At 49.1% G+C, this 12,415-nt stretch overlaps 6 protein-coding genes across 6 annotated transcripts; 3 read left to right on the forward strand and 3 right to left on the reverse strand.

Annotated features, from left to right (window-relative positions):
* Positions 1 to 58: 58 nt before the first annotated feature.
* ONS95_014145 (uncharacterized protein) lies at positions 59 to 910 on the reverse strand (the record flags this gene model as incomplete). Its single annotated transcript, XM_058507799.1, has 1 exon — positions 59 to 910. The coding sequence occupies one exon, from the start codon at positions 908 to 910 to the stop codon at positions 59 to 61; it is 852 nt and encodes a 283-aa protein (XP_058356970.1).
* Positions 911 to 1,797: 887 nt separating this feature from the next.
* Positions 1,798 to 2,676, reverse strand: ONS95_014146 (uncharacterized protein; the record flags this gene model as incomplete). The annotated part of the gene is made up of 1 exon (XM_058507800.1): positions 1,798 to 2,676. One exon carries the CDS (start codon positions 2,674 to 2,676, stop codon positions 1,798 to 1,800), a length of 879 nt encoding a protein of 292 aa, XP_058356971.1.
* Positions 2,677 to 2,941: 265 nt separating this feature from the next.
* Positions 2,942 to 4,057, reverse strand: ONS95_014147 (uncharacterized protein; the record flags this gene model as incomplete). The annotated part of the gene is made up of 2 exons (XM_058507801.1): positions 3,521 to 4,057; positions 2,942 to 3,451 (listed from the first exon to the last, which is right to left on the reverse strand). Exons 1-2 carry the CDS (start codon positions 4,049 to 4,051, stop codon positions 2,942 to 2,944), a joined length of 1,041 nt encoding a protein of 346 aa, XP_058356972.1. The 5' UTR covers positions 4,052 to 4,057.
* A 1,170-nt stretch (positions 4,058 to 5,227) lies between these two features.
* ONS95_014148 (uncharacterized protein) lies at positions 5,228 to 5,674 on the forward strand (the record flags this gene model as incomplete). Its single annotated transcript, XM_058507802.1, has 1 exon — positions 5,228 to 5,674. The coding sequence occupies one exon, from the start codon at positions 5,228 to 5,230 to the stop codon at positions 5,672 to 5,674; it is 447 nt and encodes a 148-aa protein (XP_058356973.1).
* Positions 5,675 to 6,811: 1,137 nt separating this feature from the next.
* Positions 6,812 to 8,401, forward strand: ONS95_014149 (uncharacterized protein; the record flags this gene model as incomplete). The annotated part of the gene is made up of 5 exons (XM_058507803.1): positions 6,812 to 6,827; positions 6,907 to 7,152; positions 7,213 to 7,488; positions 7,556 to 8,131; positions 8,217 to 8,401. The coding sequence occupies 5 exons, from the start codon at positions 6,812 to 6,814 to the stop codon at positions 8,399 to 8,401; spliced, it is 1,299 nt and encodes a 432-aa protein (XP_058356974.1).
* Positions 8,402 to 10,146: 1,745 nt separating this feature from the next.
* ONS95_014150 (uncharacterized protein) lies at positions 10,147 to 12,316 on the forward strand. Its single transcript, XM_058507804.1, has 3 exons — positions 10,147 to 10,321; positions 10,370 to 11,258; positions 11,322 to 12,316. Exons 2-3 carry the CDS (start codon positions 11,108 to 11,110, stop codon positions 12,044 to 12,046), a joined length of 876 nt encoding a protein of 291 aa, XP_058356975.1. The 5' UTR covers positions 10,147 to 10,321; positions 10,370 to 11,107; the 3' UTR covers positions 12,047 to 12,316.
* Positions 12,317 to 12,415: the final 99 nt, after the last annotated feature.

The following is a 12,415-nucleotide window of genomic DNA, read 5'->3' on the forward strand; positions in this document are numbered from 1 at the left end:
AAAACACTGATAAGATCATCGCCTAGTAATAAATGCATATGCCATGGCTAAAACGATATCAGATCACTGGCACTGGAGAGAGTGTTACAATTTTACCACAGGCTTCAACTGGCTTGTCCTCCGCCCGTACCTCGCAACGCCATCCAAAATTGTCCGCCACCTTGCCTTGCTGTATTGCTCTCAACTCAGTAGTCAACCTCGAGAACACAGGTCCGCCGGCTGTCTCATCATCTTTTATGTAAACCACCGTTTCCAAATCCGCAGCATCTGACACCACCTGGGCAAGTGGTGACAATACTTCTCGAGACTTCTTTCCCATTCGCGTGATCGATCGAATGGCAACCAGGCCAACAGCAGTTCCAGCCCCCAGTATCTCGCTGAAAACGGGAAGCTCCATGTAATGAATTGGCCGCTTCTCGACCTTCCAGCCCCAGCTTCGACCTATTTGTTGAATGCTGTCACTGGTAACGCTCTCGATGACACATGGAGAGTCAGGCACGACGATGGTCACGTCGTTTGGGGTATCTTGAGTATACAAAATACCCAAAAATCCACACGTACTGAACTCATCGACATCTTCATGCTTCGCGCTGTCCAAGTGAAGTGTGATGCCGAATCCTTGTGCCTTGGCCGCCCCTGTCCAGCGCACTACTCCAGCATAATTTCCTCCTACCTTCGCGTGACCAACTCCCTTTGGTGCTGTACGATCAAAGTCATCCAGGACGAGAGCTTTGACGGGTGGAATTGGGTGCATCCCTACTGATGTCGGAAACACATAGACACAGAAAGTGCACTGGTCTGGCGATCCAGGGATAAACATTGGACTGGATCCGAAGAGAAGTGGCCGGATGTACAATCCACAGCCGCTTTCGTGAGGAGGAACATACTCGGCGTTGAGAGCGACAGCCATTCTACATGCCTGCAAAAAGATATCTTCTGGAACATTGAGGTAAGTGGATCATACTTGCAGAGTGGCGAAGTCTAAGTGCATTGCGATCTGGACGAAATATGGATATGCTCCCAGGCGTCCCAGGCATGCGGTGGGCTTTGATACCTTCGAATGCATGTTGACCGTAATTGAGGCCAGCTGACAAGCCATGGATCCGTAAGTACGGATCGGACACGAATTTTAATGGTGCCCATTTTCCAGTCGATTTGTGAAAAGTGGACTCGACATGACCGTTGACTGAGAGGAAGATGAGCTCGGTGTTCAATGCTACAGAGTATTCACCTGTCACCTTTCTGAATTTCGAGGTTCTCTGCTGATGTCCAATTGACAGTGCTCAGAGAAGGTGGTGGGAAAGATGCCATTTTAGTTGAAGTATCATAGGAGGTGGTACTGCAGTCTTACGACCGTCTTTCAAGTCAATGGCAAGTCGTCACTTTTGTTATCCTTCAGAAGATATTTTTGGAGGAAGCTTAGACGTTCTTGCAACTTAATGCCCCTGACAATCTTCACCGCTCTCTGAATGTTGAGAAGTAACAGTCGGAAGTTCCTGCAGATCGTTCATGTTCCGTGTCCTGCTGTGTCACATCTGGTGGCACAGAGTCTGTAGACGGTCCATGTTGAATTTTGAAGGCGCCAGACGCCTGGTGGCGATAGAGCTAGCTTTGAAGGAAAATTTCTACTCTGCTCTCTCGCTGAAAACATACTCGACAATCTTCTCTAATCCTTGCAAATCGCCCTCTATAGTTCCAGCTTTCTCTCTGTCAACAAACCCACGAGTATATCCTCCACCAAAATCAATAACCCACGCGTCGTCATTCTTGTCGATTAATATATTATCTGGTTTGGCATCACCCCAGACAATTCCGGCCTCGTGTAACTGTGTCAAAGTGCCTGACTTGATCCACCCACTTCTGTTTGGTAGAAGTCGGAGTGTCGGGTTCCACAGCACAAGCCAGAGTTAGAAATTCGCATTCAATATATGTTAATAGCAGCCCGATAAGTTGGTTTTCGTCATCTTTAACAACGCCGTGGAGGCGACATATGCGTACATCAGGATCTAGATTAGACTCCGTGATCCGTTTGTAGTTCTCGAGTTCGCGGAGAGCCATAGTTGTGTCGCCGTGCTGGTACAGCTTGAAGAAGCAAATTCCCTTGCCGTTAACGAGAACTTTGTTGGGAGAAGCCATAATGGCATCCTCAGGGCTCGCAATACAGATTTCGATTGCTGTTGGCAGAAATGAGGGCCATGCTGGAGAGAATGCTGAGCCATCCAACTCGAGACCTGGAGATAACATTCCAGCCCCTCTTCCATCACTCTGAACCGGGGTCAATTCCCCATCGACTACGCGGAGCGAATAATAGAAAACCTCTGGGTGGAGAAAATCATGAAGAGTGATCTTGGGGTTCTTCTCTGGGGTTGGAGCTACAATTTCGAAGAGTGGAAGACACGGCTCGAGGGCCCAAGCATAGAAGTCCTCTGGACTGTAGTCCTCCGCCATGTTATCGTCATCAGTAGCGTCGGATCTTTCCGCAGCCAGGTAATCGAGATATTGTTGTTTGATGGCAGGTGAATCGACAAAGTTGTCGGGCGACATTGTGATATAGAAACATTTGCCATAGCGACGCACCTCAAGTTGAGAGTTGTCATCGTGTATGGAGAATAGAAGGCCGTTCACGAAGTATTTCGGTAGTCTGAACATTTCATCCTCTTCATGGATTCGATCCATTGTCAAGTTAGAGGTTCTTTAAAGGACGATAGAGGCGATGATTGACGTATAGGTAGGTTTGTCAGCAGGGGGATAATGGCAGACAACGAACGTTGAGATTTGCACAGCTCGCAGGTTCACCGCTAAGCGCCCAAATCACTTAATCGCCCGCATCTGAGATGTCACGTTTCGAAGTCCAGTGCATTGATGAGAAATCAATTAAGTTATCTATTTCTAATTGTCTCTTGGTCAGAGAAAAAATAATACAACTTTTCAGGATCCTCCCTCATGCATGTTCTAATTCAAACACAGTAGATAACGCGAGCGATTTGGTGAAATGCTTCCGCATGCATCGCCACCCACCCTCGGCAAAAACACCATCCCAGTCTTCCATCGTCGGCAGACAAACATCCATCATTGCATGGCCTAACTCGAATCCTAACGTGAAGACTGGAACATTGCTCTCCTTGACCGCATGCTCCGAGTTCCCACTGTCCAAGAGTCCGCGAAACGTATCACCAAGTAAGAAGCGTCGTGCCTTGGGGAATGATTCGCGTAATCGCCTCAGTGTCTTGATGCAGTTTTCCCGGGGCCAAAAGTCATGTCCCATGAGGAAACAAGTGATGAGCTCAGCCTCTGCGAATTCTGGCCTGTAAGTGAGGTCTCGCACATCGCCCTGCACGAAAGAAAGGTTCCTGTCAAATCCACACTGAACTCCATCCGCCGATGCGACCTTGATTGCAGGGACAGCAATATCGATACCTAGTCCTTTTACCCCCGGATACCGATTTAAAATCTGGTCAAATGGTCAGTGTCTAAAACAAAATGTTCTGAGTCACAGATTGGACCGACTACAGTGGCATACCTGTATCAGCCGTCCACCACTACCGCATCCAAGATCAACAACAGACGAGAAGCTGAAATCTAGTCCTTCCATAGCACTCCAGAATGCCGGATCCCAATACTGGCTATTGATATCTCGACAAGCATACGCAATGGCAGCGGCGTCCCTGGTAAAGAAATCCCCAATTCGATTCTCATTTCGCAGGACACAGGGCATGCGCGAGAACAAATCACCAGAGCCAATGCTGAGCCAGTGAAACAACGATTTTGTCCGATACGCTTCGTCGAATAGCCGGCCCGGTACGACATGGTCCACGTCTTGTCCCGGTTCTCGTTCTACGACATGAACAGTGACGAGCGATGTTACCAGGCCCTGTACTGAGCCGATGTGCAGGTCGTGCTTCAGTGCGAATCTCTCTGCATTGATCTTCCCATTGTTCCTCAGCTCGGTGAGGAGACCAAGTTCCCACGACGTGGCAATGGCTGTTGCTGCTATGGCAGAGTTGAAAATGTTTGCTACTGCCCGCTCGGGGTCAACATAATTTGAGTTCATGATGGGGTGTTTTGAAAGAGAAAAAAAAAAATCCAGTTCCGGGTTCGATCCAATTCTGCTGGTGCTCATTCGTGCCGTAAGATTGCCTTTTGGGTGGAGTGTCTCAATCATGCCATAGACTTGAGAATTTTACCCAAGTACGTTCACCACAGTCCTGAATCAAATGGGTAGTTGACCAGATATACGTGCTGGATGTCCTTGCCCTGCCCTAGAGATGTGGGAACTTTCAGGGTCCAAGGCACACTATCTCAACACAATATGCTGTGCTCGCCAGCTTATCTCCACGTTTCCCCCTTTTCAGCAAATCTAGGCCAAAGAAAGCAACCTGCGGAGATGAGTATCTTGCCTGTAAGATGCGAACGAAAACCTTCTCGGTATGGTGCAGCATTCGTGTGCTGCCGTGCAAGGCAAAGGTGCTGAGGCTGCTCAACACCCATGAACCAAAAATTCCGAGGTATCTTTGAAATTTACGAACAATTTGTAGGTTGGAGCCATAGCCAATATGATTTATTTCTCCAACAGCTGGTCAATCACCACTCCATTCAAGTCGTGGTGGGATCGGCTTGCGAGTAAATAGGTGGAAGAGGGTGTCCCATAAATTAAGCGAAGACCCCTATTTCTCCCGCCTCAAGCGAGCCAAGGGAAACAAATCCGAAAGTCGCACAGGTTCGCTGTACGACGCCAAAGGAGGCGTTTCCAGCTGAAATCCACTCAGAGTGGTACTTGTCAACACATTTGAAGCGCTGGTAAATGGTTGAGGCTGTACACGCAGATATCACAGTTTCACGACAATAATTCTCGCCACACACACGATCCCGATATGTGACTTCAGCACTGAATTAAATGCACAGCAGAGAGTCATGAGCTGGCACGCAGACTATAGGTAGTAATTCGAATACTATTGACTGACGGTTTCACACTCGGAGTGCCTAAGCCTGCGAATGGATGGGGTTGCTTCATTGGTCTTGTCGTTACAGGAGACAACATGTCTCCCACACCTAGAATCAAGCAGTCTCCTGGCAAAATAGCTATTGGACTTCAAGAAGGAAACTTCATGAATCAATTTTACATCCAAGGTCTCTAAAACAATCGTCAGTCCTCGAGGCTTTATTCCTTGATTTCCGATTTCGGCTACTGTCACCTGCTTCCCCTACCAATCTCTTACTAAACACAACAATGTCAGCCCCAACCTACACTCCAATCCAAACAAAAAATCATCTCTCCCTCATCGACCAATTTCCAAGCAATACTCCCATCACAGTCCTCCATCTGCTCCACTTCCACCCCGTGGCCCTCTACCCCGCCTCATCACCCCACGCCTCCCTACCACCTATCTCCGGCCGCGACGCATTCTACACGCGTTATGTCCCAGCTGGTATTCTCGCCGCCCAGGAGTGCGGCATCACGCCTGGAGAGACGAAGTTCTTCTCAGGTACGGTGATGAGCCTGTTGAGGGATAGTGAGACGCCTTGGGATGTAGTCACGATGAGGACTTATAGGAGTTTTGAGGAGTATGCGAGGTATCAGGCGAGTGAGTTGTATAGAGAGAATGCGGTGCCGCACAGAGAGGCTGCGCTGAAGGGTTGGGAGGTGCTCGTTTGTGTGGAGGGAGTGCATCCTTGAAGTGATGGAATGCAGCTTTCTGGAGAGGGCCCACGTGAGGGCGCCGTCTGACCTGAATTTACATAAAACGCTAGAATTGAGAGTTTAAAGGGAATACTAAGCGTTATAAAGACGATTCAATCGTTGTCAATACAGTCTCGACTTTCACTTTAATAGAACTGTGAACTTTAGCTACGAATGAAGAGCCATGCTCCAAGCTCTGAAAACTATGGTTTGAGCCTTTCCAGCTTGACCGAGGAGTACTAAACACATGTTGAAATCGAAGAATTGACTGGCTGTTTGGACATGATAATCCCTTTCCAATTAGGTGAAACTGTGACCTGCGAGATAACAGTTTCCTAGCAATGATCCGCGTGAGTGTTACTAGCCTACCATGAAGAATGACCACACAAGTCTGTAACCAACCACAAACCCTGCGCGAATAGCCAAGATCTGCGCTAGACCATACACAATCCTACCATCAAGTCGCACATCTTCCAAACGATCCCGGTGCTTGTCGCCCGCCATCTCTGCCCTTTCCTTATAAACAGTCATCAGACTATCCCAGTTCAGTAGCCTCCCAAAATGACTAAAAAGTGCAACGAGAGTACAGATCGCCGATCAGTTGGCTATCAGGTTCAAGCTCGCAGCTCAACCGATTATCCTCTGGTGCTCATCCAATATGCAGAAGACTCTTCGGGCTTTGCTGGTCTGGTGGTGATACAACATCAGAGACCAAGGAGTCGGGATGGGTAATAATGAATTGGCATTAGCAAGCGAGTACACTGCTTCCCGTTCAAGGTGTTCTCATGTTCCAGCTAAGCAGAGAAGAGCGACAATCAATAGTTTGGCCAGATCTCCAGATGATTTGTATCACTTCTCTTGTATCTTGAAGCTGCAGCCGCAAGCTTGATTTTGATTTTGGTTCTGGAGAACCATTCCGATATCACATCGTTTTGTGCTTTTGTATTTTTCCGTCAGGACTTAACTTATCGCTCAAAGGATTGGAAGTCAGCTCTGACGTGTTCGACTGTCCTGCAGAAAAGTCAGCTTCGTGTTTGGTGATAGCTGACTGGCATGGCCATGCCAACCATTGAGACGCTTCCATGGGGACACCGCTGGCGGTCGTCAGCTACTTTCACATTGGTAGCTATCATAATGGCTCTATTTACAGGTATGTGCTCATCTCATGCCATCTGTCTCTGCCTCCAAGCTGCTATGCCACCCTTTCTCATAGGTAACAACACACCCAGATGTCTTTTTGTATGGCTTCATCGTACCGATATTACCATACATGTTGGAACAACGACTTAAACTCGAAAATTCTAAGACGCAGTCGATAACACTGGCTTTGCTGTCGGAAAGTGCACTGGTAGGATTCTTTGCTAGTATAATTGTTGGGCATATTGCGGATCGGACTTCAAATAAGAGGGCCTTGCTGCTGTATTCGTTGGCTGGTGCGATGGTTGGGTCCTTGGGGCTGGCTGTTGCTGAATCTGGTATCTAAAACTCGCGGTCAATGTCTTTGATAGTCGTCAATTTGCTGATTCTTTGCATAGCCATTGTGTTGTTTATAAGCAGATTTATCCAAGCTTTTGCCAGCAATGCGATATTCGTCATCGGGATCGCAACGATAGCCGAGACTATCCCTTCGGATAGGATGGGGCAAGCTATGGGTCTTGTCACTATGGCTGCTTCTGTGGGAACATCGGCTGGGACGATGTTGGCCGGAGTGTTGTTGGAGTTAATTGGGTACTGGCCCACTTGGAGTACGGCGTTCGCGCTCCTTGCAGTTGATGCTGTGTTGCGACTGCTGATGATTGAGGCAAAGAGAGGTAAGTTTGTAATCACAAATGTTTCTTTCCGCAGGATGAGAGAAAACTGAACATGATGTAAACACAGAGCTTAACATCTCCTCCCCTGCACCCAGCGAAGCCGCCTCCCTCCTCTCCCAAGAATCCCTCGATGAAAACCGCTGTACCTACCACACGGTCACCAACCTGCCAACCAAACCATCACCTTCGTACTCCGAAAAAGAAAAATCCGGCCTCTCGTTCTATCTTTTCGTCCTCCGTCAACGCCGCTTCCTCGGGGGAATAACATCCTTCATATCCTACTCCATGATAATCGCCAGCTTCGACACCACCCTCCCCCTCCACGTACGCGACGCCTTCAACTGGGGCAGTCTCCAAGCCGGTCTATTATTCCTCGCGTTGCAAGGACCAGGCATATTACTCGGTCCATTGGCTGGGAGTCTAAAGGATAAGGTTGGGACGAGGAGTCCGGCCGCGGTGGCGTTTTTCGTTATTGGACCGGCGATACTGATCATGGGTGTGCCAGGAGCGGGTGAGGGAAGATGGGCGTGGCAGCAGTGGTTCGATAAGGGGGTGAGGGGGGAAGTGGTGTTTACGGTGGGGATGTTGGTTGTGGGGTGCATGATACCGTTGTTGAGTGGGGTGGGGGTTTTGGAGCTGACTGGTAAGAGAATCTGTGGCCTAGATCGCTGAGAGCAGAGAAAGGTGTCTTCTTGCGAATCGGTCTTTGCTGACACGATCAATTGTAGCTGCTATCGAAGAGATCCAAAACGAATGTCCCCAGATATTCGGTCCTCGAGGTGGGAGTTCGCGAGCTATTTCCATTGCGAATATGAGTTGGATCATAGGGATTTTCATAGGGCCGATCATCTCGGGGGTATTGACTGAGAGATTCGGGTACTTCCAGACGAATTGTATACTGGGTATGCTCTAAATTCCGATTATCTTCTATTGGGATGAATGCTAATGACGAAAAGCTGCTCTGTGCATGTTGTCTGGACTTAATGCTTTGTTTAGCCTCGGTCCACGGGAAGTGAGGCCGACAATACCTGAGCCAAGCGACAGCGGAGAAAGAGGGAATGGACGGTGTAGGAGGGGAGACTCTTGAAGGAGTGTATATCATGTTATGTAGAATGTATGATATGTAGTACTTATAGAGGTCATGCGTAGAGTCCGTCCTGGTCAAGTCCTGTTGATCTTTCCAGATTGTCACCAGCTTTGTTTTGGCGAAGCGAGCTCGCTTACATCCTTCAAGTCCACCAGTCCAGGCGGTAGAACGTGATGCTCTGAACAGTTGACGGGCGTGTAGAAAAGCAAACACAGGTATTGAAACCTCCCACTTCCTGATTTGTTAGCATCCTTGATCGGCATCATAATTAGAATGGAAGGAAAAGGGAGGGAAAGACTGCTATGGCGGAGCATGAAAAATATCAAGGATCACGTGGTCCACCGTTCTTGTTGTTGAGGATCCTTGATCTCTAGGTAAGACTATTTTACCATAGCTGAAATGTGTTTCCGTGACAGCAGGGCAGAAATGGTGTGATCATATCTACCGCTTAGTAGGATTCGACATAAATAGCTCCAGCGGTGGTTGTCGCATGACAGGCGTCGTAGCCTCCTCCGTCAGCAAACAATGAGGCGTTTCCCACCCCTGACTCCCCCATGCAGCAGATCCCTCTTTGAAATCTCATCCGCTGCTCATTTCGAAGCATTCAGTTCCCACTCCCCTCGAGTATCTTCCATGATCTTCGCCGTCTATCGGAGCAGATCTCGGTGGCGGGAAGATTGTGGGACAATGCAAGATGCTCTGCAGAATGACCCTCCTGCCCGAAAGCGGAAAACACGCAGATACTGAATGCAGAAAACAATCGGATTCGGGTGAAATAATAGAGCAGATATGTCTTGCTAGGGTGTCATTAGGAGACGTTTCAGCTCAGCTCACTCGGAACAGGAAATCAAAAAGTAAAAGGAGAATCCACCCATACATTCCATGCTAAGCATACTGGATTTTTGTATTTCTTCTTACAGTATGTCTAAGCTCTTTCTGTGACAGGTGTCTCCATAAGATGTCATTTTAAGAAGTGCCTAGTACGTAGGTAGATAAAAGGGAGTACCTAGGGACCTTAGGTATATTTTGATTTAATATCACGTAGAGCCTACCGGCCCACTGAATGAGGGAGTTCCCGCCGCTTCGCCCGACGCATCTTCCTCCATCATCACCCCTCGATTGGCTTGATATACCTTAATATTGCTGCACACCCTTGTTGAGTCGACTTTTTTTCTTCTTCGCGCATTCGCTCTCGCCCTCGCCCTCGCCCTCGCCCGGAATTTGATTGTGGACAACGCATCAAACACTCCTTCAAATTAAAATAGCGACAGAGCCGAGCAGACGCCTCTCAGCTGCCATCAGCCAGAGCAGAGTAACGAAGTAAAGTACCGTAAGCCAGGCACTGGACAGTCCACGGTCAAGGGGCGCATTCTCCTGTCGAGTCGAGTCACCCCTCCATCACCCCGGACGGGCTCATTCGCAAGAATTGCATCCACGATAGAGGGACGAACTGCACCGCACCATACCACACTGGCAGAGGCACAAATTCTCCGGTATCCTGCCATAGGCGCAAAAGCGTAGGAAAGGGCATAAGTCGACGACAAGAGGCCTGACGGACCGGTCCTCGCCCGTCCCTCCTGTCCATACACAGGACCTTCCATTCGGTTGCGTTGCTGCCCGACACTGACAGACAGGTCAACCCCGGCTGGCTGCACTACTCTGGTCTGGTCTGCTTTGTTCTTTTTGCTTCACTCGACTACGATTCTTTACTTTTCTCTTTACTACATTCCTTGCCCTGCTTGCCTGGTCGATATCCTCCCCTGTCTGTTTGCCCTATACCTGACTGATTGCCAGCTTGCCTGCCGCCCAGTCCAGTTCAGTCCAGATCTTCCCGTCCCTCTCCCCCATCCTCGCCCTGCCACGGGTCCAGTAGTAGTGGAAGTGGAGTGCGTTGTGGGATCTCGGGAAAAGGTCCCATCTGTTGGGTTGCGGTTCATTGCTTGCGGGTACGGCCAATACTGCACAAAGTATAAGTTTTCGGCTTGCCGCACATTTCCTCCTTCAACCACCCCCATCCCAGAATTATCTCGGACACCTCACACCTTAACGTCCACGTCAACCTCATACACTACGCACACTTTACTTGTCTTCATTCCGAAACAAGTCTACCCCTTTTTATCTGAGCAAGCAACGCCAGTCTTTCTTCTTCCACTTCCCATAAGCAGAGCACACAATTGGTCGCCCTGCTCGCTGATCCGCAGCGCCTACCCCTTCTACTACCCTTCCCCAACCAGCGAGAGTTCGACTTGGACCCAAGGACCGAACAATAAGAGTTCTGGGAGATCCGATACCCCCTTTTGACTCTCCACCAAGAATAGCCTATCTTTTGGATTGCTTCAAGTCGCGAGGCCCCTGGCATCCGAGCTCTCCTCTACAGATTGATTATCATGAACTGCAATCCTCCTCGTCTTCCTTCTCCCCTGTTGGAGACACACATACCACAGGCGTTGACGCCTTGAGACACGCCAATACAATTCCCCTCACAGTGTCAAAGCACATCAGACACTACTAGATATAAACGGCAGAGCAACTATGCGACCTACTACACCCAATTACAACTTCTCCAGGCAGGCGGGCCCCTCCTCTCCCCCTCAGACACCTACGACAGCATCGGCATCATTCAAATACAAGAACAGGCGGAATGGCATGCATTTTGATCCCACCCAGCTGCCAAAGCAGAATGGTACCATAACCCCCAACGGCAATGGCCCTCACTTCTTTTATACGCCTTCCAACGAACCTGCAGATCTCTCCCCACGATCCTCCTCCCCCTCCTCCTCGACGCACCATTCGGACTCGAGCAACAGCCCCCCACGATCTCTCTCGTCCTCCCCCGTCCCACCTTTCTCCGAATCGCCTCCACGAAAACCTACAAGAGCAACAGTGGCAGAAGGGAACTTCACACTCGAGGAATTTGGTGAGAGCGATTACGAAGGTTGGGACTCGGATGATGAGGACGTCATACGGCCTCACCAGTACGAAGATGCGGAGAGCGACCGAGCGGCCTCTGTGCGGTCCGTTCCTCGTAGCGACATCGACCCGCGTGTCCTCCACGGTCTGAAGAACCTGCAATGTGAGACCACTGAGGACGAAAGGGAGATATGGCTCGAGCAGCAACGGGCGGAGAAGCGTCGCAAGCGCAGGAGTTCGGGAAGTGTACAGAAACGGACTATAAGCCAGAGTATTGGCAGTGATACGGATGAGGAAGATTTAAAGCCAGTCACTTTCGAGGGTGCAAATGAAATTGGATCTAGTGCTAGGAGATTAAGAAGGAAGACCAAGGGCGAGAGAACCAGCTTGATATTCGACGACCCGCCCCCCAGGATTGACGAAGAGGACGAAGGTCCTGAAAGTGTGGAGGAGATTGTCGAGGTCAATGAGGGTGAGACTGACATTGAGGCTGGAGATCTAAGAGAATTGCCATACTTCCGATATGTCCAAGATATGGATGTCGATTCGGATGACGATTGAATGGGTGGAGATACGTTTGATATCCTCTTCGCAATGGATAATGAGTGATGAACAATGAATGAAGAACGATTATGATTGATGATTATAGAGCTGGGATGACGGAGAAAGGGATACCGGTATTGGGCTGGGCTTGGGCTTCGGCATCAACTGCATTGCTTTGGAAGGTTTTCGTCTCGCATAGCGTTTGGGTTTATACAATACTACAAGTCCGCGTGGAAAGCATAGCGACTAGATATATATGTTCACACAATTGAGTTGTTTGCTACTCTTTCCAAGAATTCTTCCTTTTCAAAGGTTCGCTATACATTAATTTCTGTATTGCAGTCAGGATGCCAGTAACCGATTTACGAAGTGATATTCCTTGTTGAC

The sequence above is a fragment of the Cadophora gregata genome (genome assembly GCF_030347475.1).
Source record: "Cadophora gregata isolate MNR1 chromosome Unknown scaffold_8, whole genome shotgun sequence".
In the NCBI taxonomy this organism is placed as follows: Eukaryota; Fungi; Ascomycota; class Leotiomycetes; order Helotiales; family Ploettnerulaceae; genus Cadophora; species Cadophora gregata.

Coding starts and splice junctions, on each gene's coding strand:
- ONS95_014150 (XM_058507804.1), top strand. CDS start 11,108: ATGCGACCTACTACACCCAATTACAACTTCTCCAGGCAGGCGGGCCCC. Junction 11,259..11,321: donor CCAGCTGCCAAAGCAGAATG/GTACCATAACCC, acceptor ACGAACCTGCAG/ATCTCTCCCCACGATCCTCC.